Here is a 27,111-nt window from a genome sequence, read left to right on the forward strand (position 1 = left end):
AAAATTTAACTATGTAGGAATGCTGACAAAACTGTAAAATCAATTTAAAACTTAAACAAAAATCTAGAAAGCCAAAATCATTAAAGTAAAAAAAATGTTAACTGAATGGGACATCTGTTGTTCACTAAACTTGAGTCTCTACTTGCCGTGTGAATAGGGCATCATCCACTAGAAAGCATGGTTCTTTGGAGTTCAGCAAGTTTTTTTTTGTTTGTTTTGTTTTTGTTTTTGTTTGTTTATTTGCTTGTTTTCTTACAAAGGCAGAAGATAGATATGAGAGCTACATTCTTCTTTCTCATCCTTTCCCCAAATAATCACATGGCCAAGAGCAGCATGGAGTCTTGGCAGGGGTGGTACTCAGTGAGGCTGGATATGCTTATCCAGCTGATTTTGAACAGAAAACATAAAAATAACAAGTACAGAATCAGAGTCATCATGTAGTAAAAAGACCTTTCCATAGGGTGAGAGCAGGAAGGGAGAAGGTGCAGTTCAAAATCTGGATTCACAGGCTTCACCTACCTTTGCCCAGACAGCAGCTGACAGTCCAAGAACAGGACTGATGGCCAAAATCACAAGGGTTAGCTTCCAACCACGTGTAAATCCTACTATAAACCCAGTGAAAAATGTTGCCATTGACTGAAAGAACATTCCAATTTTGTCACCAATTCCTTCATTAATCTTGGAGACATCACTAAAAGAACAGATAGTGTTAGAAATAAATGTCAGAATTGTAAACAACAACTTTTCTCATCAAGCCTGTTTTGAGTGTAGGGTAGTTTATAGCTAGAGTATTTTGTGCCTATGCTTTGTTTTATTTAGCAGGGTACAAGTTTCTACTAGGATATTTGTCATTAACAACAAAAATCCATAGCCCACATGGCCCCAGGAAATGGACATCGTGTACACAAGAAGTATTCAACCTAGGAATTTCAAATTGCTCAGAAATTTCCTCAGAAAGTATCTTGTTTTGCTCTACTGCACATTCTCAGAGCATTTCTTCATTCTGGCAAAGTCAGTCCTTCATTTAATGCTAGTCATGCAGGTCCCCTCATACCCTGTCAAGGCACTAGGAACAAAAGGATGCACACAACGTGGTTGCTGCTTAGAAGGAATTTTGTCTCATAAGTACCTTTGAATGATACACTAACATCTCCTAACAGATGTGATGACATCTATTGCATTTTACTAAGAATAAGAACCACATCCAAGTTCAACATAAAACTAAATACTTACTCTGTAAGTCGGGTGTTAAGCTCCCCAACATCGTGCACATCAAACCAGCCTATCTCCTGTCGCATTATAGCATGAAAAAACTGTTTTCTAATTTTGTATATTTGTCTTCCAGCTGCCAGGCACCAAAATGAAACCTGAATGTAAGCAGCAACCAGCACCCCAGCACCAATTCCACTGTAATAATAGGCATACCTGAAAAACAACAAGAACACTGCACATGCTCTCTGTTTCCTAATCAATGTACCTTTTCCAAAGAGACCACTCATTCCTATTTTTTCACTTATCTGGGTATCTCGCCATACTTAACAAATAAGAAGGGGTTGTAACAAGCAGAGTTGATAGTCACCATCCAACTATGTTTGCACCAATATGATGGAATGGTTAAGAATGATTTCTGCTTTGGCTCAAATCCCAGCTCTTCACTTCACTGCTGTGTAATCTTAGGCAAGCTGCTTAACTTTTCTAAGCCTCAGTTTTCTAATTATAGTAAAACAGAGATAAAAATACTCATGCATGAAATATACTTGGACCGGTGCCCAGCACATAGTAAGCACTCAGAGAATGCCAGTTACTGTGAAAGATGGTGTGGTGTATTGGGGAATCACAGCATCAGGTAAGACCCACCACTGTAATATTGTCTACTTTTATTACATCAGCATCGGTTGATAAGTGCATTGGGTTGGTCTCTGTACATTGGGGATGAAAAGAAGTGACAGAACTTGTCAGAAAGTGGGATCAATAAATGGAAATAATCCCTTGGCCTTTGGGGCTAGGGATTATCCCTTGGGCTATTAATCTAGTAGAGTTTAGATGGCAAGAGAAAACTGAAATTTTTAAAAAGTAGTTTTATTTCATTTGCCCAACTGGCCATCGTGAGTTATCCTAAAATGTTTAACGAATCAAATAGTGGCCCTTCCAATTTAAATTCTAGCATTAAAAAACACGAGTATTGTCTTAAAAAACAGACCCTTAATCAATCTAGAAATGCTGAATTAATGTTTCCTTGCTCTGAGTTTTCATATTTAAAAAAGCAAACAGGCAGGGTGTGGTGGCTCACGCCTATAATCCCAGCACTTTGGGAGGCCAAGGCAGACAGATCACGAGGTCAGGAGTTAGAGACCAGCCTGGCCAATATGGTGAAACCCTGTCTCTACAAAAAATACAAAAAAATTAGCCAGGCGTGGTGGCATGCAACTGTAGTCCCAGCTACGTGGCTACTTGGGAGGCTGAGGCAGAAGAATCGCTTGAGCCCGGGAGGCGGAGGTTGCCGGGAGCCGAGATCGTGCCACTGCACTCCAGCCTGGGCGACAGAGCTAGACTCCATCTCAAAAAAAAAAAAAGCAAACAATTCACGCCTGTAATCCCAGCACTTTGGGAGGCCGAGGTGGGCGGATCACAAGGTCATGAGTTCGAGACCAGCCTGACCAACGTGGTGAAATCCCATCTCTACTAAAAATACAAAAATAATAATAATAATAAAAAAATTAGCTGTGTGTGGTGGTGCACACCTGTAATCCCAGCTACTCAGGAGGCTGAGGCATGAGAATCGTTTGAAGGCCGAAGTTGCAGTGCACAGAGATTGTGCCACTACACTCCAACCTGGGCAACAAAGCAAAACTCCAACTCAAAAAAAAAAAAAGAAAAAGCAAACAATTCTTGGGCTTCACCAAACAATTAATTTTTAGGTTAAAGGCAAACATTCTAAAATGACATACAGTATTCCAATATTCTCACTTTTTGAACTTCACTACTTACCATCTTCAAATTAAACTGTGTGCTTGAATCATGCAGAAGCTATAAAGATGGCTAGGTAACAAGCAGACAGTCTCTGACATTGCTGTTCACAATTCAGTACTCAGCCCATCAGGAATCTTGCGAAGCAAGTTTTCCCCAAACTCTACCTTGTAACTTACAACGCATTTATCAAGGAAGATGTAATTAGAACACTAAGTTTTAGTTAACAGATAACTCAATAACTAATTACTATCTAAGTGTTCATGATACAGTAAGAGATAGTATTCTATCTAAGTGTTCATTATATAGCAAGAGATAGCTAATAGAAACCCCACATCACAAGTAGAACTCATGCTTTGAGAATAAGTTAATGTATTTTAAACTGTCAGTGTATGTTTACTCAAAAGCATGTACATGATGATTAAAAGACATTCTGTTTCATTTTCCCCAATGTAAAAAACAATGCCTCTCCACAGGAATATTTGGAGGTATTTGCTCCTCAACTTTCAAAATATGATAAAGTGTCTCCATTTTTGGCAGGGCATGGCGGCTCACACCCGTAATCTCAGCACTTTGGGAGGCCAAGGCGGGTGGATCACCTGAGGTCAGAAGTTCAAGGCCAGCCTGGGTAACATGGTGAAACCCAATCTCTACTAAAAATACAAAAATTAGCTGGGTGTAGTGGCACACGCCTGTAATCCCAGCCACTTGGGAAGCTGAGGCACGAGAATCGCTTGAACCCAGGAATTGAAGGTCGCAGTGAGCCAAGATCGCACCACTGCACTCCAGCCTGGGGGACAGAGTGAGATTCTGTCTCAAAAAAAAAAAAAAAATCTATTTTTTTCAAACGTACCCAGATCATTTACGCCATAATGTAGAATCATTTTCTTCTGATTCACCTACACGTACCTTTGGACATCTGTTATAAGCTGTTCTGGGGAATAAACTTCAAGATATGTAAATCATTAACCAAAAGCTTCCCCAGTATGAGTTAAGAATTAGAGAGACTATATTTTTTCTGGGATGTTTTATTTTATTGTTCAGAATCAGATGTTGAGCTTAAAAAAATTCCTTTTGGCTGCTTTCATTATCACATCATGTCTGAAAACATCCAGGAAACAAATAAATAATCATAAGCCATTGAAAATAATTATTCTCTCTCTCTCTCTTTTTTTTGGGGGGGGGTGGGGGACAGGGTCCTGCTCTTTCCCCCAGGCTGGAGTGCAGTGATGTGATCATAGCTCACTGCAGCTTTGAACTCCTGGGCTCAAGCGATCCTCTCACATCAGCCTCCCAAGTAGCTAGGACTGTAGCTATGTGCCGCCACACCTGGCACATATATATTATAGAAAATAATGATTCTTAATTCAACTATATTTTAAAAAGCTACCTTAAACTCCTCTAATTTCCTTGTACATTAATATGATATTCTACATTGATCATATATGTCCATTTTAAGCTTAACCCTAACTTTTGTATACTTTATGCAGCTAATTCTTTTCTTAAAAAGTCTACATATACTCTTGTAAAAACTAACCAGAGTGTTGTTCTCCTCAAAATTTCTGTGATGATAATGCAAAGTTTTAAACATTTCTACAACTTGATGAATGTAGAAAAGCTTAACAATAGTAAGGAGAATGTCTAATTACCTGGTCATGTTTTCCTCCAGATTCATGAAGAGCCCTGTATCATTGATATCACCTAGACCACCACAAAACAAACATATACCATTTATGTCTCTTTAGTCTCCATTAAAAATAAACATGTGAAAATGAATCGAACTCACTGCACTTAATGATTTACACAAAAATAGGTCGAACTGACTCAGTTTTAATTGTGTGTAAGCATTATGGCATTCATTCAAATACTTCTCTGCTGACTGTGCAACCACATATACACTAACTCAATGATGTTTATTTGCAAGAAGAAATCCACATTTGGTAACAGGTAGTCTGTCAGCAGAAATATCAGTGTCCTTGAATTAAAATATTTTTTGGAATATCACTCCAAGATCCCATTAAAGAAAAATCTTTTGTCCTGATAAATGCCACTGAGTACTTGGTACTAAGGTATATATTTAAAATCTAAGCATTTTTCCAGTTTTATTCTTATTTAAAAATATCAAATACAAAGAACAGTGTAATAAACACCAGTGAGCTCATCACCCAATATTAGCAAATGCTAACATTTTTGGATAAAAAGTACATTATAAAAGTATTTCATAACTTTACCCCTAACACACAGACACACACACACACACACAGACACATACACACACACAAGCACTGTTCAACATTTTGGTGTGTACATTTTCAGATTTTCTTTTATGTATGCATGTATATACACATAAACACACATACTTATTTTTTAACAATGGAGTCATAGTTTACATTCAGTGGCCAGATTTTTTCCTATCAGTATATATATGTGTGTATCTATTTTTTCAATGTTGCAACTATTTCACTTGTTTCCAATATTTTACTGTTACAAGCAATGCTGTGTTAAACATACTTATATACATACGTTATAAATGTACAAAGAGTAAATATTTTCTAGGATAAATTATCACAATTGAGACTGCAAAAAGTTATGTTAAAATGAAAGGGCCTGTTTCAGTTGAGTCTGATTTCGACAGGTGTGGAAAAGAGGGGAAAAACTATTTCTAGCAAAGTGAACAATATGGACAAAAGTCAACGGCAAGTTTGAAGAATGGGTAAGCCTGTTTTTGACAGGGGTAGGAAGTGTGTTGTGTGGATGGAGGGAGGTGGTTATGTAGCTGGAAAGATAATCTGGGTCCTGCAGGTATGGTGCAAGAAAACAGACCAGCAGTCGTTCAACAGTTTTGAGCAAAATAGGATATAATTAGAAGTATGTTCTACGAGAGTTTAGCCACCAGCAATGTATACGATTAACTGGAATGTGGAGACACTAAGGGAGTTGAGCTACTATAACTATGTAGGGAAAGAGAGTCTAAATGAGAATAGAAAAGAAAGCAAGTACTTACAAGATTTATAGAGGAAGAAGTTACAGGACTTAGCAACTGATGGAATAGAAGTAGAGAGAGTAAAAATTTTAAAAATGATCAAGACATCAAGCCTAAGCATTTGGAGGATGCTAGTGTCATGGTGGGAAATAAGAAGTCAGCAAAAAGAGCCACTCTGGTCAGAGGAGAGATTATTAGTTTGGTCTTGAACATTTTTGTTTTGCAGTGCCTGGCACATTCAATTGAAGATGTCCAATAAGCATTCAGACTGTAACTTTCCAGTTTTAGAGAGAGTTCAGATCTAAAGATTTAGGATTCATGTGCTAGAGGCCATAGCTAAATCCATCTCTCCTTACCCATAAGGACAGGCCAGCAGATAGGGAGAAAACAGCAGACCAAGCACAGAATCCTGGAGAAAATCCATTAAAGGGTAAGACAGAAGGTAAGGAAGAAACAAAGAGATGCAGAAGCATAGAAAAACATGCAAGAGGGATTCTTGACTCCTTTGCCTTATGTCAATACAACAATAAACTTTTTCAGATTGAACTTTTATTTAAATCAGTTGTGAGATTTCTTCTGCTCCACGTTTCCAAAAATGAAACAGGACATTGAATAGTCAGCTGAGGATTTTTCTCCAAATCAATCCTGGGAAACCTTACATTATCTATCTTCTCTATTTACCAGGAAATGTCTCTATATAGTATTAATTGTTGCCAGTATGTCACTACCAAATGAAGACCAGTTTTCAAGTCTAACTAAATATCTGTTTTCTACTCATTGTTTCTACCAGTTTTCTCAATTCTTAAGATAAGAAGCCAAGATAATTTAAACAAATGTTCTTCAGCAATGATGTCTTCTAAGTCTACAGTCATTTCTAAATAGCTCAAAAAGTAAAAAAATTTGTTTAAGGTCAAAATTGCCTCCTTTATATTTGTGTGTCCAATTACACCATACCTATAGCTTCAGCCATCAAAATACATAGAAAACAAGTCTAGCACCAAGTTCCTTTTATTTGTGCTTCACCTTTCAAAGTGTACCAGTCAAAATAAAAATTGGGCATTCAACAAAGAAGTATAAATAATTCTATTATAAAGACATATGCATGCATATGTTCATTGTAGCACTATTCACAATAGCAAGGACATGGAATAAACCTAAATGCCAATCAATGACAGACTGGATAAAGAAAACGTGGTACATAGATGCCATGGAATACTATGCAGCCATAAAAATGAGTGAGATCATGTCCTTTGCAGGGACAGGGAGGGAGCTGGAGGCCATTATCCTTAGCAAACTAACACAGGAAGAGAAAACCAAATACCACGTTTTCACTTACAAGTAGGATCTAAATGATGAGAACACATGGACACACAGAGGGAAACAACACACACCGGAGCCTTTTGGAGTGTGGAGGGCGGGGGGAGGGAGAGAATCGGAAAAATAACTAATGGGTACTAGGCTTAATACCTGGGTGATGAAATAATCTCTACAAAAAACCCCCATGACACACGTTTACCTATGTAACTATATTAGTCTGTTCGTATGCTGCTGATAAAAACATGCGTGAGACTGGGTAATTTATAAAGAAAAAGAGGTTTAATGCACTCACAGTTCCACATGGCTGGAGAGGCCTCACAATCATGGCAGAAGGCAAAGGAGGGGCAAAGGCATGTCTTACATGACGACAGTCAAGAGGGCACATGCAGGGGAACTCCCATTAATAAAACCATCATCCTTTATGCAGTGGACTGTCATTGAAGGTTATCACCAGTTTGTAGGACCTCATTATCCTGGTTCTCCTACTTCTATCACTCTGATGCTTCTCCCTTAATCTCAGTTACTGACCCCTTATGCTCTCCCTCTTTCCTACACAGTGGTGTTTCCCAGAACTCTATGCAGGCTCCAGGCTGACCTCTGCCACTTCCACAGCTTCAGTGACCCCAAAAGATATCTATAGCTATTCAAATCCGCTCCCTCTTCACAGTTAACGCTCTGGTTCAAGTCCCCATCATTTTTTACCTCTCCTGTAACAAGACTACTGTAACTAATCTTTCTACCCCAGTTAGGTCTTCATATTGTCCCCAGATTTTATATTTGAAAGCAAAAGTATAATCATAGTGCTTCCACTGATAACCTTCAATGACAGTCCACTGCATAAAGGATAAAGATCAAGATCTATGATACATCACATTAGTTCCTTTGCAATCTTGCCACAATATACACATGAAAGAAAATATGTTTGAAGTACCAACGATGATTTCCCAGATATTTTCTTTATCCCCACACCTATCTCATCATTTCAGTAGCTAGAGCACTGTGCAGTCACTGTCTTCAGTCTTCAGGGAGGGCTGCTGCTGCATTAAAAAAATTTATATACATAATAAAAGCCAAGAAGAAACCTGCACTATATATATAATGTTCCCAAAGCCTATGCCTTTGAGGGTTAGAGAGGAAACTGAGCATAACAGAATATTTTGTTTAAATTTCATGAGATTAAGCTCCACCCTTTAGACTGAAAAAATATTTTCCACATGCTGAGAAGAAAATAAGTAGTTGAGAATTGCTGACTACATAGGCACTGGAGGATCCAGGAAAAAGAAGCCTGCCTCCTGCCACCTAAGCAGACCCTAGAGCAATACCTCAGAAAAGGAAATGTGTAGTGAGTTGAAGGGACAGCTTTAGAACAGCTTCCAAGAGTCTCTTTGGACCTAGAGAGATACGGAAGGGACAGAATGACATCAAAGCTTCTAAGAGAGGAGGACGAGAGAGCTTGACGGAATGCCTGTGTAGATGGTGATGCTGAACAACACTTGGTCTTCTCACTCATCTGAAACTATGTTGGCCTATAAGACACACCCTAGGGAAAGGTGAGGGCTACCCCAAAATAACTGAGATTGGGTTTTTGCCACATTTGCTGAAGAGGGACTCAAAATAGAAATTATGTTATACAAAATAAAAGTTATGATTTTTGCACACTTGGATTCTGGAATAATAGTTACATTTGCTACATCCCTTTCTAGTGTCAACTCACTTCACTCCCCCATCCCCATCTTCACCAGCTTTCCCCACTTCTGTGTAGCCCTGTCTGTAAGCACACCGAAGAGTTTACTGTTCCCTAACTATCCTATTTGCTTCCTTCAAGGCTTTATCCATTCTGCTTTCTCTAACTGGAATGCCCTTTATCAAAATTTTTCTCCTGGAATATACTCTTCCTCCATGAATAAGCTAAAGTATTACATCATCTTACCCCTAGCAGAGTGACTTATCCTGCAGTAGAACTCCATAGTAATTGACAGATGATTCAACTTACTAAGTCATACAAAAATAGAAGTATGACTATTTACACCTATCTCTTCCTCCCACGCCCACTGGTGTGAGGTCATAGAAAACTGAACTATATCTAGTTTATCTTTATATGTCCAGTGCCCAACCTGTTGTATCTGCTATAACTTAGCATATTCAAAAAATTTACAAGTGGTTTCACAGAGCTACTACACAAGCCAGACCATTTATCAAAATATTCCATCCAACCATTCTCCTACTTTGTATACAAGCGTCTCACATATTTTAAGATTAAAGAGAGATACATTAGACCATTCTACCAGGCAAGAAAAGCCTTTTCTAAACCCAAGCAAGACTTTAAAGGATAAGACTGTACCATTTAGGGATTTCTTATCTGACCTAAATACTTCAGTACATTTAGTAACTTTAATAACTGAACACTTAAGAACAGTATGAATAAAAAATATATAACATGGATACATTGGTATAGTCTTATCCTTTGATGATGCATTGATAATTCCCTAATTGGTAAACTGAGATTATATTGAAAAGGTGGTTTTCAAACTGTCTTCCACAGAGACTTCATGCCAGGCATCATTCCAGACACTGAAGATACAACCCAGAATGAGTCACTTTCTCTAATATCATCGGATTTCTGTTCAAGCAAGAAATCCTTTCACTTTTAGGCCTCAAACTTCAGGTGACAGGGTAACACTGCTGACCTATTTAGCACAGTTTTTCCCAGGAACTTCCGTTTTTTTTCATTTAGCTTTTCTACCCATTTAAGAAGCTCTAATAAACCAATAAACTACTCTTATTGTGCAGAAAGCTCCATCAGCCACAGGGAAGGGGAATTTGGATCTTTTGCCTAAATGATAAATCCCTATGGCATTGGCCCAAACTGAAGCCTGTGACTCAGTGTAGTTGGGCTTACTGCAGGTGACAGAGATGATTCCAGGAACTACAGTCTTTTTATGTGAGCTGTTTATACACTTCTGGCCTGAAGAGCTGTGCCTCTTGCCTGACCTTCCTGACACACTAAAAATCAAACTTACAGGGCAGCATCCAAGAGATTTAAAAGACCAAGTGCTGGCATTTGCTTCCAATTTAGGCAGAGTGTGAAAACCACTAGTAGAGTGAAAAAGATACCAGACTAAAAAGTAGGATTCCTGGCCCAGGAATTCAGCTCTGTCAACCTGCAAGCAATTCCATTATGGCCACATTAATTCAACTTCCTGGGCATGTATGTCTATAAATTATGGGTTCAGGCTAGATAACATCTAAGTCCCTTTTCACCTACAAAATTCTATTGTTCAGTCTTTTATTTATTCATCCAATTTCTTAAGGACCTAGAATGGGTTAGGTACTATCTGTATATTGATCTTTATTTTTTGCTGTTTTTCTAATATATTGTAGAGATTACATTGTAACTAATTCTACTTTTGGCTTGAAAATCATTAACCAAAAATATTATTATACCATATATTATTATGGTCTTAGGAAACTGTACTATATTTTGTTTATCTTTATATAACCAGTGCCCAACCTGTTGTATCTGCTATAACTTAGCTTATTCAAAAAATTTACAAATGGTGTCACAGAGCTATACATATACACACACACTATATATAAGTGTGTGTGTAAGTATATATTATATATAAAATATAATTATATGTAAGTATATATAGATACTTTTACACACATATATAATAGTATTAATCTCATGTGTATTTAAGAATTAAAAGAGTTACTGCATGTAAAGCTCTAAGAACAAGACCCAGCACATAGTAAATGTTCAACGAGGGCTGGCTTTAGTTATTGCTAACAGTTGAGTTCTTCCTCAAGGCTTGGGGCTCCCATTCCTTCTACTTTTCTCCATAATCTATCCCAGAGGATTTAACATCGCATTCAACTTAAATAAAGCCAAGTTGATAGTCCTGGTTTTTTTAGTTTTATTTTTACATTTATTTAATTTTAATTTTAATTTATTTTTAATTTGGGTGGTACATAGTAGATGTATATATTTACAGGGTGTATGAGATATTTTGACATAGGCATACAATGGATAATAATCACATTAGGGTAAATGGGGTATCTATCACCTCAAAAATTTATCCTTTCTTTGTGTTACAAACACTCCAGTTATACCCTTTTAGTTATTTTTAAATGTGCAATAAATTGTTGTTGACTGTAGTCACCCTGTTGTGTGATCAAATACGAGATGATATTCATTCTAGTTAACTATATATTTTTGTATCCATCAACCATCTCCACTTCTACCTCTGCCACCCCACTACACTTCTTGGCCTCTGGTAAATGTCATTCTACTGTCTATCTCCATAAGTCCAATTGTTTTAATTTTTTAGCTCCTACAAATAAGTGAGAAATGTGAAGTTTGTCTTTCTGTGCCTGGCTTATTTCACTTAATATAATCTCCTCCAGTTCCATTTTTGTTGCTGCAAATGACAGGATCTCATTTTCTTAAGGATGAATAGTACTCCATTGCATGTATGTATCACAATTTCTTCATCCATTTACTTGCTGATGGACAGTTAGGGGAGCACCCAAATCCTGGCTATTGTGAATAGTGATGCAATAAACATGAGAGTGCAGGTTCCATATATTGGTTTCCTTTCTTTTGAGTATTTCCCCAGCAGAGGGATAGCTGGATCATATGGTAGTTTAATTTTCCATTTTTTGAGGAACCCCCATACTGTTCTCCATCATGGTTGTACTAATTTACATTCTCAAAAATGTACAAGTTGTGAAACAGTGTACAAGGGTTTTCTTTTCTCCACATCCTCGCCAGCATTTGTTATTGCCTATCTTTGGATAAAAGCCATTTTAACTGGGGTGAAATGATATCGCATTGTAGTTTTGACTTGCATTTCTCTGATGATCAATGATGTTGAGCATATTTTCATATACCGGTTTGCCATTTGTATAGCTTCTTTTGAGAAATGTCTATTCAGATCTTTTGCCCATTTCTTAATTGGAGTTTTTTCCTATTGAGTTGTTTGAGTTCCCCATATATCCTGGTTATTAATCTGATGTCAGATGGACAGCTTGCAAATACCTTTTCCCATTCTGCCAGTTGTCTCTTCACTTTACTGATTGTTTCCTCTGCAGTCCAGAAGGTTTTTAACTTGATGTGATCCATTTGTCCATTTTTGTTTTGGTTCCTTGTGCTTGTAGGGGTATTACTCAAGAACTCTTTGCCCAATCTAATGTCCTAGAGAGTTTCTCCAGTGTCTTCTTTTAGTATTTTCATAGTTTCAGGTCATAGATTTAAGTCTTTAATCCATATTGATTTTATTTTTGTATATGGTGAGAGAAAGGGATCTCGTTTCATTTTTCTGCATATGGATATCCAGTTTTCCCACCAACATTTTTTGAAGAGACGGTCTTTTCCCCAATATACATTCTTAGAAACTTCGTTGAAAATTAGTTCACTGTAGATTTATGGATTTATGTCTGCATTCTCTATCCTGTTCCATTGGTCTATGTGTCTTTTTTCTTTGTACCATGATGTTTTGGTTACTAGCTCTGTAGTATAATTTGAAGTCAGGCAATGTGATTTTTCCAGTTTTGTTCTTTTTGCTCAGGATAGCTTTGGCTATTCTGGTTTTTTCGTGGTTCCATGTAAATTTTAGGATACTTTTTTCTATTTCTGTGAAGAATGTCACTGGTATTTTGATAGCGATTGCACTGTCTGTAGATTGCTTTGGTAGTCCGGACATTTTTAAAATGCCCATTCTTCCGATCAATGAACATGGAGTATCTTTCCATCTTTTGTGTCCTCTTCAATTTTTTGCATCAATGTTTTACAGTTTTCATTGCAGAGATCTCTAATTTCTTGAGTAAAAGTTATTCCTAGGTATTTATTTCATTTGTAGCAAGAGTAAATGAGATTACTTTCTTGATTATCTTTTCAGATTGTTTGCTGTCGCCATGTAGAAATGCTACTGATTGTTGTACGTTGATTTTGTATCTTGCAACTTTACTGAATTTATTTATCACTGCTAATAGTTATTTGTTGGAGTCTTTAGGTTTTTCCAAATATGAGATTGTATCATCTGCCAACAGGGATAATTTGACTTCTTCCTTTCCAATTCAGATGCCTTTTTTTTTCTTTCTCTTGTCTGATTGCCTTCGCTAGGACTTTCAGTATTATGTTGAAAAACTAGTGAAAGTGAGCATCCTTGTCTTGTTCCAGATCTTGAAGGAAAGGCTTTCAGTTTTTCCTCATTTAGTATGATACTAGCTGTGGGTCTGCTGTATGTGGCTTTTACTTTGTTTATGAATGTTACTTCTATACCCAGTTTTTTAAAGTTTTTATCATGAAGGGTTGTTGAATTTTATCAAAGGCCTTTTCATCATCAACTGAAATTATCATATATTTTATATTCTTCATTCTGTTGATATGACATATCACATTGATTAGTTTGCATATGATGAACAATCCTTGCATCCCTGGGATAAATCCCATTTGGTCTTGAATAATATTTTAATGTGTTGTTTTTTTATCCATTCAGCCACTCTGTCTTTTGATTGGAGAATTTAGTCCATTTAGATTCAATGTTATTATTGATAAGTAAAGACTTACCCTTGCCATTTTGTTTGTTGTTTTTTGTGATCTTCTCTTCCTTCTTTCCTTCCTTCTTGTCTTCCTTTTAGTGAAGGTGATCTTCTCTGGCGGTATGTTTTAATGTCTTGCTTTTAATTTTTTATGTATCTGCTGTATGTTACTTTATTTGAGGTTACCATCAGTTGTGCAAATGATATCATATAACCCATTTTTAAACTGATGGCAACTTAATGCTGATTACATACACAAACAAGCAAAGGAAAAACTAATACAAACTCTACACTTTAACTTCATCTCCCTACTTTTTATATCTGTATCTGTTTATATTTTATTAGACTGTGTCTTGAACAGTTATTGTAGTTATTATTTTTGATAGGTTCATTTTTTAGCCTTTCTACTCAAGATACGAGTAATTTATACACTACAATTACAGTGTTGTAATATTCTGTGTTTTTCTGAGTACTTACTATTACCAGTGAGTTTTGTACCTTCAGATGATTTCTTATTGTTCATTAACATCATTTTCTTTCTGATTAAAGAACTCCCTTTAGCATTTCTTGTCTAGACAGGTCTGGTGTTGAATAAATCCCTCAGCTTTTGTTCATCTGGGAAAGTCTTTATTTCTCCTTCATGTTTGAAGGATATTTTCATTGGATATACTATTTTAGGATAAAAAGTGTTTTTCTTTCAGCACTTTAAATATGTCATGCTACTCTCTTCAGACCTGTAAGGTTTCCACTGAGAAGTCTACCCCCTTCCAGACATACTGCAGCTCCTTTGTATGCTCTTTGTTCCTTTTCTCTTGCTCCTTTTAGGATTCTTTCTTTACCCTTGACTTTTGGGAATTTGATTGTTAAATGTCTTGAGGTAGTCTTATTTGAGTTAAACATGCTTGGTGTCCCACAACATTCTTGTACTTGAATACTGATATCTTTCTTTAGGTTTGGGAAGTTCTCTGTTATTATCCTTTTAAATAAACTTTCTACTCTAATCTCTCTGTCTACCTCTTCTTTAAGGCCAATAACTCTTGGATTTACCCTTTTAAGGCTATTTTGTAGGTCTTTGGGTGTGCTTCATTCTTTTTTATTCTTTTTTCTTTTGTCTCCTCTGAGTGTGTGTATTTCAAATAGCCTGTCTTCAAGCTTACTAATTCTTTCTTCTGCTTGATCAATTTTGCTATTAAGAGACTGTGATTCATTCTTCAGTATGTGCTGCTGGTGGGGGAGGGGAAGAGTGGTGCAGGCAATTCAAGACTCTCTTTCCTACCTTCTTCAGTGCCTCTTTCCTTAATATGATGTTAAAACCAAAGAGTGTGGTCACTCACCTGGTTTTTAGTTCTTATGATGGTGCTTTGTTTTGTGAATAGTTGTTCAATTTGGTGTTCCTGTAGGGATGGGGGCAGGGGTGATGATTTCTGGAGGCTTTTGTTTGGCTATCTTGTTCCACCTCCTCCTTACATTTTATTATTTTTTAATCTTTTAAGTTTTATTAGAGACAAAGTCTCACTATCTTGCCCAGGCTAGCCTTGAACTTCTGACCTCAAGTGATCCTCCCACCTCAGCCTCTCCAGTAGCTGGGACTACAGGCACACACCACCACACCTAGCTTTTAGTCCTATTCTTTATGCCAAGATTTAGTGTCATTTCTTCAACTGCCTGGATGTCATTTTACATGCGCCCCACCTGCCATCTTCACCACAACACATTTAAAACCACAATCGCTTTTATCTAGGATCATTTCCAGATAGTGGCCAGTCTCATAAGGAAGATGAGAATTCACAGAATACTACAGAAATTCATCAGCGATTAAGCTTTGTTCACAAAAAAAGTGAACTGACAGAACCAGAGAGTTCCCCAGGCTTCAGTCATCAGAGATTTTAAGGCAAAGGTTACACATATTCTATAATTAAACCAGAGATAGATGGGAGTGGCTGTCAGGAAATCTGGTCCACAGTAAAACAGCAGAACAAAAGCTGATGTCTGTTAATTAAGGCAAAGTATTGAGATGAGAAAACTTACGAGGGTTCTATTGCAGCAACAGAGAAGGATCTGCTTACTGAAGAAGGTTTTAGAGCTGTCTAATTAGATCCTATGTTTAGTGTAAAAACCCCCAGGCTTTCAAGAGGCTCCGCAAATCCAAGTCCCCTTAAGCAAGGACTACTTCTCCAATAAGGAGGCTCTGGTATCTAGTCCACTCCCTTGGAGAGATAATGAGGTTCTGCCTAGGGAAGGGCAAAAAGAAGAATGATCTGACAGTATCCGGGGCCCCAAGAATTTAGTAGCCTGGTTCTCCCTCCACAGGCATGACAGAGCATGTTTGCCCTCATCTGTGGAACAAGCATCAAAACATTTGATGCTATTCCCCCCCTTTCCAGGCAGACTTGAGGGTATCTGGCAGTCTGAATCTGCAGACAAGCAGATTAGTGATAGTGTAGTAAGTGTCCTAAAGTGAAAATCATAGTAAAGATAGCATGCTGTCTTTGGAAAGGCATGGAAGGATACACAATGGTGGGGGGAGTGGAAATAAGGAGTGGCAGTGAGGGAAGGGTATTAATCTTACTTATTTAATCTTTATTTTAAAATGGTTCCATATGTCACACAGAATATGTACATTTTGTGTAGGAGATAGATGCTGACCATATTTGGTTATCACCTCCTCTTGGAAGCCTCCCATGCTTCCTCTATATGGAGTCAGGTGTCCTTTCTCTGTTTTTCCAATGCATTTTATTTATCTCTGTATTATATCACTAATCATATTCAACTGTATTTATTGGTTCACTTTTCCATCCCTCCCACTACACTAAGCTTCTCAAGAGTTGGGAATGATGAGGGCATGTACTATGACTGGCACACAGAATGCTCTAATACGAATTAATTGATGGATTGACTGAAGATACAACCCCTCACTCAATACCCTACCTCAGAGATTGCCAACCTTTTTCTATAAAGGGCCAGATAGTAAATATCTTAGGCTCTGCAGACCATACGGTTTGTACAACTACTCTACTGTGCCATTGTGGCATAGAAGCAGCCATAGGCTGCCTACATTCATAAAATGTAAATGAATAGGTGTAGCTACGTTTCATTAAACTTTATTTACAGGTACTGAAATTTAAATTTCACATAATTTCCATGTGTCACAAAATATAATTTCTTCTTTTGATTTTTTTCAATGATTTCAAAATGTAAAATCCATTCTTAGTTCACCAGCTGTACAAAAAGAGACAGCAGGCCAAATTAGCCCAAGGGTCATAGTTGGAGGACACCTACCTTCCCTGAAAGGCATGGCTAGTGATTCGGTAACAAGGAAATTCTACTTAAAGGAATGATTATTCACATCTATAATAGGTACTGAGTAACTTTGAGTATGTCCTAAACTTTCAGCAACTATGAAAATTGAGGTAGTATCACAGAATTTTGTAAAGAAGAAATTATATAAGGAACCATATCATCATTGCAAGTTATGTAATTTCATTTGTGAGGAACATGAAAGCCTGTTGATAATAACAGTAACTAATATTTGTTGAGTACTTTTTATGACTAGACTTTGTTCTGTGATTCTTCAATGAATGAATCCACTTAAATATCACAACCATCCTGAGAAGTAGGTTCTATTGTTATCCAACTTAATAACTAAAGTATGAATAAATGCCCTAAACCTCAAAACTAAAAATTGGTAAGGGTATGGTTTTTGAGCCAGGCAGTCCAACTCCAGAGTATGTTCGCTAACCACTAAATATACCACCTCTTAAGAGGATAACAAAAGTAAACTTTCAAATATTTCTCTAAGCTTTCCCTTTCCCATTCTCAAGACTAGAAGAGTGAGCTGAATGGGAATGATTGGCAAGGAGTACAATGTGAACTACAACCTCAGCTGGAAACTAGATACCTATGAAGATGGAAATCTAAATTACCAGCTTGCAAGCTGTGGTGATACGACCCCTGTTTAGCCTAGGAGATTTTGATAGGCATACAGACACATGGGCCTATCCGGAAAGGAGCTAGTCTTCACAACTAGATCATCATCTGTTGGGAACTCATGCATGCTATTAAGTAAGTGAGTTTACTATGTGTCTTAGTCCATTTGGGATGATATAACAAAATACATAAACTGTATGTATTAACATACAAACAATAGAAATTTATTTCCCACAGTTCTGAAGGCTGGGAAGTCATTAAAAAGTGAGCAAGATCTGGATGGACAGAGATGTACCCATTAGGTCGGCTGAGCCACCAGAGAGTGATGAAATATTTGATTCTTCCACTATGAAGCAGTAAGAGAGCTAATGCCACAGAATATTGCCCAATATAGCAAGTATAGGAACCAATAAATTCGGAAAGGATTGAGGACTTCCTTTGGTGAATGGTGTAAAAGAAAGGTACCAGTTCAGAGGTGGTGCAGCATCTTTCTGCAGGTCCCTTTGAATGCCATGAAAGGATGCAATAAACGCATAAGAATTTTACATAGCTCAAACATACAAAAACTTTTCTGGCCCAACTCATTACCTGCATCCACAGAATTGAAGTAGTTCTACCTTAGGGTAAACAATGTACTTTTTAGGGTCACCAAGTTGTTCCGAGGACCCACTGACAAATATCAAAAGATCCGTATATACCCGAGATTGGTATGAATATTCATGTGCATGTTTCTGGGGAAGCAATTCATTGCATTCATCAGAAACTTGAAAGTTCAAAAGTCAAAAGGTCCTTGTAAGCTAAGTGGTATCACTACATTTTCAAGTACATTCTCGAACAGGCATTTTCAACATTTGACCACCTGACTGCAAACTGGATTGTAAGTTTTTGAGTTGCTTGGTTTAAATCAATTTAGGCTTGACCAGAGGTAACCTAGGAAACTCAGAGATATCAATCCATTCCTCCCCAATCGGAAAGAGAGAGAGAGAGAGAGAAATGTATGTTACACCCAGATTATTTCTGTAGTCTATTCACTTTCCCACTTTCCTTGAGAGCTATGTTATATCTGTTTTCTCTGTCTCTATTAGCCAATTCTCCTGCTTCCTACTTCACTGAGAAAACTAAAGTTATCAGGAGGAAACTTCCACAGATTCTCACCTTCTGATCTACCCACCACTGAGTACTGACACTCAAATTCATTTTTCCCACCTGTTACTGTTTTCCTCCTCAGCATTGGATTCATTCTTTCTCAAGGATATCACTCTAGCAAATCTCTTCCATCTCTCGTTCAAACATCACTTTCTCCTTTCTTTTGCATCATTTCCATTAACACACAAAACAAGCTACAAGCTAGTATTTGTCCTATCCTAAAATACCCTCCCCCCCGCAAACACACACACAATTTTGCCCCACTTTTCCATTCCTGCATCTGCTTCCAGAAAGCCCAGCACATAACAATGCCCAAAACTAAATTTCTGGCATTTATTGCTCAAATCCACTCTCCTTCTCCATTTCTCATTTCTGTTGATAGTAACTGCATCCTCCCAGTTCCTAGGGCTAAAAACTTTAGAATCATCCCGGACTTTTCTTCTTAACACCCATGTTCAATCTGTTAGGAAATCTCACAACTGATTCCTACTTATCATTCAAGGTTCTAATTAAGTTCCTATATTTCTTCTTGAAGCTTTCCAGAATAATTCTTACTTCACAGGGCTCTCTCTTTTTCTACATATCTCTGCTGGCATTTCAGTTGTGTGTTGTAATGCTTGTAAATATTATCTTTTCTAACTCACTACAAATATGAACTATAGCTCAGACTGTCTGCCTCCTACAGGACTAAACACACTAATGTGTATTTAGTAAAGAATCCACAAACATCACTCTAAGTGCTTGTTTTTGCTGCAAGTTTCCAATAAAATTGGTACACAAACAATACTTACTTTTATTAGTGATGTTTGACAACAGACCTTCTAAATTTCCTGCATTTGCAAAGGTATCTGTCATTTCTCCAAACACCAGCATCATGAGAGGAAGTCCAGCCCCATGGATGACGGCAGCCAAAGTTCCCACCACCATATACAATTTGTCAAGCCAGTTTGAATAGCGAAACTAAAAAGAGAAAAAAAAGAATAGCAGAGGAACAATTAGTACAGTTTCATGGATGATTTGCTTTCCCTTCAAAATATATCCAAAATCCAAACACTTTTCAGACTACTACTGATACCACCCTAGTCCAAGACACCCTCTACCTTTGTTAAATTATTGCAATAGTCTAATTAGAAATGGACATTTGATTCTTCCATTGAGTTCTGGCCTAATTCTTCATATTGGACTTGGTCTGTCTTCTTATATGAAGTCCAATGAGAAGGATGGGATATTCTGGGAAACTGTAAAAGTATTTAATGGTACTATAATACAGTATTTGTTGCTCTAGTTTCTAAGAATAGAAGCTGCTTATCATCTCATGGGCAAAAACTTGAATGCCAGAGGCCCCTCTGAGGATACCACGGAGGAAACATTGTGTTGCTTTAAGAAAGTGGTTTAGTTTAAAGGCCTGCCACACAATGAAACTGGTATAAATGTAAACTGATTTGAAGACAATTAGGCCTCAATAATGAGCAGAAAAAAAGAAAGGAATGAGTCTGATGCATACTTGTCAAGGAGCATTTTTTCTGAGAAGACAGAATATGGCAATAATGAATGACCCCCAGTGGAGATCTGCATAATCTCTTTAAATGTAGGCAGGTCACAGGAAGGAAAGAAAAGCTTCTCTGAACCCAAAAAGTTACAGGAAGAGGACACAGTTAAGAGGAATGGGCTCAGGGCCCCCTTGGGAAGTGATTAATACTGCTCCCCTATAACTCAAGGAACTAGCTAAGGATTTAAAGAAAACCAAAGGAAAAAAAACAGAAATGAGATAAAGCCAGCTGTGGGTGTCTATGGATAAATCCCAGGGCAGAAGGTTATCATGTGGATGCAAGGTATAGCTGTAGGCAACAGGTTTGTAATACAGGGAGGAAACTGGGTAAAAAAATCATAGGCCTAGGCAGGAAATATAAACCAAAACAGAGATTAGGCAGCAAAAAAGACATAGCCACAGACAGCAAGATTTTAGAACTTACATATACTTCACAAGGGGATAGAAACCAATCCCAAAGTTAGCTTACACGAATCTTACAGTAGCAACTTGGGGATTTGGTACTGGACTGCTAAGTGGAGAAATAAAGAATGGTTATTACCAGTAATGAATGGCAGTCCATAATGCAGGAGATAAAAAGTAAAGTCAAATTATGAAATAATTAATGAAAATTAAGATATGGTATGTAAAAAAGAGTATCTAATAGATACTTAAGTATTTTCATTTACCCTTTTTCTAGCTCTTAAAAGTGTAATCAAATGAGCTTAAGTTTGGGTCCATGGCATAACTTTCCATGTTAGTTATGGGTTGATGACCTAAAAACATCATCATATTTACAGATTAAAACAATGGGAGAATCATGTTTTGGCATATTTTTTCATATTTCATTGAAACACTAGCTAAATTTTGCACTATGTACTTTGTCTTAGATAAGAATTCATCTGCTTCCTTAAACAAAAATGAAGGGGAAGAGGTCTTCTTTTAGAGATTATATTAAAGTGGACAAAATATCAAACTCTTCAGTACAGGAAGAGAAGGTAGTTGATATGAAAAAATTTCTCCCATCACCACCAACACAGGACATTTTGCCTCCAGAACTGTCACTGGCCACACAATAGCAAAGACTTGGAACCAACCCAAATGTCCAACAACAATAGACTGGATTAAGAAAATGTGGCACATATACACCATGGAATACCATGCAGCCATAAAAAATGATGAGTTCATGTCCTTTGTAGGGACATGGATGAAGCTGGAAACCATCATTCTCAGTAAACTATCGCAAGGACAAAAAACCAAACACCACATGTTCTCACTCATCGGTGGGAACTGAACAATGAGAACTCATGGACACAGGAAGGGGAACATCAGACTCCGGGGACTGTTGCGGGGTGGAGGGAGCGGGGAGGGACAGCATTAGGAGATATACCTAATGCTAAATGACGAGTTAATGGGTGCAGCAAAACAACGTGGCACACGGATACATATGTAACAAACCTGCACATTGTGCACATGTACCCTAAAACCTAAAGTATAATAATAAAAAAAATAAAAAAATAAGTGGATCATGAGAGTAGACATTTACTGAATGCCTCTTCAATGACAGATAAAATCCAGAGATAAATGCCAAAGATATAATCCTGCCTTCAGAGAGATTAAAGAAAAATATATATGCAATACATACTCTGCATGCTTTGACAGCACAGTGTATAGAACAGACATAAAACTGAGTCAATCATCATTCCCTCCTTTGTGAAAAGGCTTCATACGATAAAAGAGGTGATGCTTCCTTCCAGCTTTGAAAGTTTACCAAGTGTAGCCAGGCGCAGTGGCTCACGCCTGTAATCCCAGCACTTTGGGAGGCCGAGGCAGGCGGATCACAAGGTCAGGAGATCGAGACCATCCTGGCTAACACAGTGAAACCCCGTCTCTATTAAAAATACAAAAAAAAAATTAGCCGGGCGTGGTGGCGGGCGCCTATAATCCCAGCTACTTGGGAGGCTGAGGCAGGAGAATGTCGTGAACCTGGGAGGCAGAGCCTGCAGTGAGCCGAGATCACACCACTGCACTCCAGCCTGGGCGACAGAGTGAGACTTCGTCTCAAAAAAAAAAAAAAAAAGAAAGTTGACCAAGTGTTAGGAAAAATTAAAAAAAAAAAAAAGGCATTTAAGCCAAAAAGAACAGTACACTGAGATAGAAAAGAGCACAATGTGCTTAAAAAAGACTGGGGAACCTCAAGTTTGGGGTGTAAAGTGTGGAAACAGAAATAGCTGACCGATCAAAAGACACCCCTCGCTGAGCTGGGAAAATTGGAATCACATCTCTTAATCTTAGACTAGAAGGAAGGAGATTAAAGTGAGTACTAATTTTCCAGGAATAAAGACAGAAAATTGAAAGAGTTCAGATCCTCATATTTCCTTTTGTATTTTTTTTATATTTTATTTGTTTATTTTAACTTTAAAGTTCAGGGGTACAAATGCAGGCTTGTTACATACGTAAACTTGTTTCATGGGGGGTTGTTGTACAGATTATTTCATCACCCAGGTATTAAGCCTAGTACTCGTTAGTTATTTTTCCTGATCCTCTCCCTCCTCCCACACTCCACCCTCCGAAAGACCCCAGTGTGTGTTGTTCCCCTCTATGTGTCCATGTGTTCTCATCATTTAGCTCCCACTTCTAAGTGACAACATGTGGTGTTTGGTTTTCTGTTCCCGTATTAGTTTGCTAAGGATAATGGCCTCCAGCTCCAGCCATGCCCTGCAAAGGACATGATCTCATTTCTTTTTATGGCTGCATGGTGTTCAATGCTCTATGTGTACCACATTTTCTTTATCCAGTCTATAATTGATGGCCATTTAGGTTGATTCCATGTCTTTGTTATTGTGAATAGTGCTGCAATGAACATACAATCCATGTGTCTTTATAATACAATGATTTATATTCCTTTGGGTATATACCCAGTAATAGGTCAAATGGTATTTCTGTCTTTAGGTCTTTGAGGAATCACCACACCGTCTTCCACAATGGCTGAACAGTGTATAAATGTTCCTTTTTCTCCACAACCTTGTCAGCCTCTGTTATTTTTTTACTTTGTAATAATAGCCATTGTGACTGGTGTTAAATGGTTTCTCATAGTGGTTTTGATATGCATTTCTCTAATGATCAGTGATGTTGAGCTTTTTTTATATAATTGTTGGCCACATGTCTTTTAAGAAGTCTCTATTCATGTCCTTTGCCCACCTTTTTATTGGGTTGTTTGTTTTTTCTTTGTAAATTTGTTTAAGTTCCTTATAGATGCTAGAACCTCATATTTCTTAGTGCCATGAAGCAAGATTGATTTCTAGAGAGAAGGGGGTGAGAAGATTTGAGAAAGTGGTAACATAATGCTGAGTAGGACAAAAGCCTCAGTCAAATGCCCTCGCTCTGTAGTTTATTAGGAAGGAGACTTTAGGGGAAACAAATCTTAATAATCTTGAGCCTCAGTTTCTGAATTTACAAAATGAGGAAAATATTCATACACACAGAAAACCTTACATAGCTGTTATGAGGGTAAAAATGAGAATACAAGAAACTTATTGAGCATATAATATGCAAATATATGATATAAGCAGGTACTGTTACTGGTTTTGAAAATATAATAACAAGACTTTTCAGTCTCATAAAGTTAAAGAGCAAGCAGACCAAAAAACATTGTAACACAGGTGAAATGTAAAATAGAAGTATAAACTAATTGTAATTGGAGCTTTTAAAAAAGGAAATGCGCTGGGCATGATGGCTCATGCCTGTAATCCCAACACTTTGGGAGGCTGAGGGCAGGAGGATCGCTTGAGCCCAGGAGTTTGGTAGAGCCTAGGCAACATAGGGAGACCCACTCTCTACAAAAAAATTTAAAAATTGTTTGGGTGTGATGGCATGTGCTTGGGGTCCTAGCTACTCCAGAGGCTGGGGTGGGAGGATCACCTAAGCCTGGGTGGTTGAACCTACAGTGAGCTGTGATCATGCCACTGTACTCCAGTCTGGGTGACAGAGTAAGACCTAAAAAAAGAAAGAGAGAGAGAGAGAGAGAAACAAAGAAAGAAAGAAAGAAAGAAAGGAAGTTTGATTAGATGCTAAAAGGAAAGAGAGAGAAGGTGAACCAGAACCACATAAAAGGCATGTTGATCAGTGCCTAATGCCAAAGACTGGGCTTCCCAGGGCAAAGAAGTAGAAGGTACTGACAGGAGAGAGGTTTAGGTAACATTCAGCAGGTTAGATGGCAAACATGACTTGGATTGGAGAGAGAATTCATTCATTCATTTATTCATTTAACATTCAAGGGATATGTGAATATTTTAAAATATCTTTCAAATATTTGAAAGAACCTAATAAGGTCAGGCTTGGTTCTAGGTGCTGGTAACAACGGTGAGTAAGACAAGCTACCTATCCTCACAAAGCATACATTCTAGTGCATACAGTAAAAGGGGGAATAGATGTATTCAACATTCATTCAATATTTAAGTTCCTATGAAAGTTCCAGGCATTGTTCTAGAGCATTTGGGTTATAGTAGAGAACAAAATATACAAAAAATCTCCTGCCTCCATGGAGCCTACCTTCAGAGAGAAGACAAACACATAAAAAAGAAATCAGACAGTGATAAATATTCAGAAGAAAAGCCATACATGGTATGACACAGAGACAGGCAGGGTCACCTGGTTTAGATTGGCTGGTCAGAGAATGTCTTTCTCAGGAGGTAACATCCATGATGAGACTTCAGTGACAGGAAGGATACAGTTCATCCTGTGATGATCTGGGGACAGTGCATTCCAGGCAGGAAGAGCCAATGCAAAGGTACTTAGGTAAAAACCAGCTTTCTGTGTCCCAAGGACCAAATAGAATGAACGCTATGGCAAAAGCAGAGTGAGGGAGAATATTTGTCTGCAGTAAAGTCAGAAATAACAGAGGTCAGATATGTAGGGCATTTTGTGACAGGAAGGAGTCTGGGTTTTACACTGAACTTCCTGTGTAAGCAGAAAGGAAAGCATTTAATGGTTTTAAGGTAGGGACCAAGGTGGTATGATGTGGCTGCTATGGGTAAATTTTTAGAAGAGCAAAACGGAAGGAGGGATACTAGGAGATGAAAGAGCAGTTGAGAGAGTAAAGTCTTGACCAGGTGTGGTAGACAGAATAATTCTCCCCCCACAGCCTGTCCAAATCCTAATCCCAGGAACCTGTGAATATATTTCTGTACATGATAAAAGGGACTTTGCGGATTTAAAAAATCTCCAGATGGGGGATTACCCTGGATTATCTAGGAGGGCAAACGTAATCACAAGGTGCTTATAAGAGGGAGGAGGGGGCCCGGAGTCAGTAGGAGATGTGATGATTGAAGTAAGAGGTTGGAGTGATGCAAGGAAGGGCCTGTGAGTCTAGAAATGCAAGTGTCCTCTAGAAGCTGAAAAGGGGAAGGAAACAGAGCCTCCAGAAGAAATGCAATCCTGCTGATACCTTGACTTTAGCCCAGTAAAACATTCGATTCCAGAACAGTAAGATAATAAACTTGTGTTGTTTTAAGCCACTAAGTGAGTGCTATTTTCCTACAGCAGCAACAGGAAATGAATACACAATGTCAAAAGAGGGATGATGAAGAGGCAGGGCAGAGCTGGAAGGAATCACAGGTTGTGGTCAAAGACTGATACACGTGTTTGTGTGTTTATTCCTTCATAGAGGAAAGCTCACCCAGACAATAAGCCCAAGATCCTGTCCACACGTGCAATTTACTAAGGTACTCATGTAATTTATGGGGCGCGGTTGTTGGAACTGAAGTCAGAGAATGTTGAGACTTATTTGTAAGGTTACCAAAATACTCAGAAGAATAACAGGAACATAAGGTGAATAAAGTAGAAGCAATCAAATGCCAAAGTCCTTAAGGAATGGGGGTGGGGGTATAATTCGAGGATACCACTGAAAATAGATAGAAGATAGTATAATTATGCAGAGTGAAACTCAAATGACAAAGGAGTTTGCACGAGAATAAAAAATAATTTGAAAATGGCTTTGTGGAACTATAGGAATGTCCACATCATCTCTGACTCCTGTGATAACGGGTTCAGGAACTTAACTTTACAAGCAAGGGCAACACAAGAAAAAGCCAAAGAGCTGGAGGAAAATCAGCAAACTGTGACATAACAGAAGCAAATACAAAAAATACAGGAGAATAGTCTAAGTGCTGCCGAGAGATCAAGATAGAATTTAAACTGTCCACTGAATGTAGAGAGAGGCAGGAACAGGAGCCAAACTTCAACAGGTTGAGAACTAAGTCAATGGTGAAATCAAGACAGAACGCAAAGGCCACTTTTGTGTGTGAAGGGAGCTGGCAGAGGTGACTCCATGAAGGGCATCAGTAAGATCACAGTGCCTTGATGTGTCAATGCCAATGGGACAGATCCAGTTGAGAGGGAAAGATGGAAGATACAGAAGAGAATGAGTGGTAATAATGATGTAAGGTCCCTGAGAAGGCAGAGGAGATAGGAGCGAAAGTACGAGTGATTAGTCTTAAGACTAAAACTCTGTCGTAACTGGAAAGAAGGAGGAGGAAACAGATTCAGATACAGGTAGGTTTTTATGATTATTGCAGCTGTGAAGATCAAGGAGTGATTATCCATATAACCATAAAAGTCACCCAAGTTGGTTGGAGCAGCAAAGTGGAAAGGGAGGATACTGAGCCAGGTGGCGTAGTCTTTGATGATCAGATGGTCAGAA

At 38.0% G+C, this 27,111-nt stretch overlaps 1 protein-coding gene across 2 annotated transcripts in view; it reads right to left on the bottom strand.

Moving 5' to 3' along the window:
• The window catches only part of ABCB1 (ATP binding cassette subfamily B member 1), a 99,317-nt gene that overhangs the window by 63,540 nt on the left and 8,666 nt on the right, over positions 1 to 27,111 (bottom strand). Inside the window, exons 4-7 of one of the 2 annotated variants that reach the window (XM_030822034.1) lie at positions 19,675 to 19,843; positions 4,617 to 4,668; positions 1,234 to 1,425; positions 520 to 691 (exon numbers count right to left, since the gene is read on the bottom strand). In XM_030822034.1, coding sequence (XP_030677894.1) covers positions 520 to 691; positions 1,234 to 1,425; positions 4,617 to 4,668; positions 19,675 to 19,843 — 585 coding nt within the window. The remainder of the gene's footprint in view (positions 1 to 519; positions 692 to 1,233; positions 1,426 to 4,616; positions 4,669 to 19,674; positions 19,844 to 27,111) is intronic. The other variant, XM_030822035.1, reaches the window with a different exon arrangement.

The sequence above is a fragment of the Nomascus leucogenys genome, chromosome 11 (assembly GCF_006542625.1).
Source record: "Nomascus leucogenys isolate Asia chromosome 11, Asia_NLE_v1, whole genome shotgun sequence".
Taxonomy (NCBI): Eukaryota; Metazoa; Chordata; class Mammalia; order Primates; family Hylobatidae; genus Nomascus; species Nomascus leucogenys.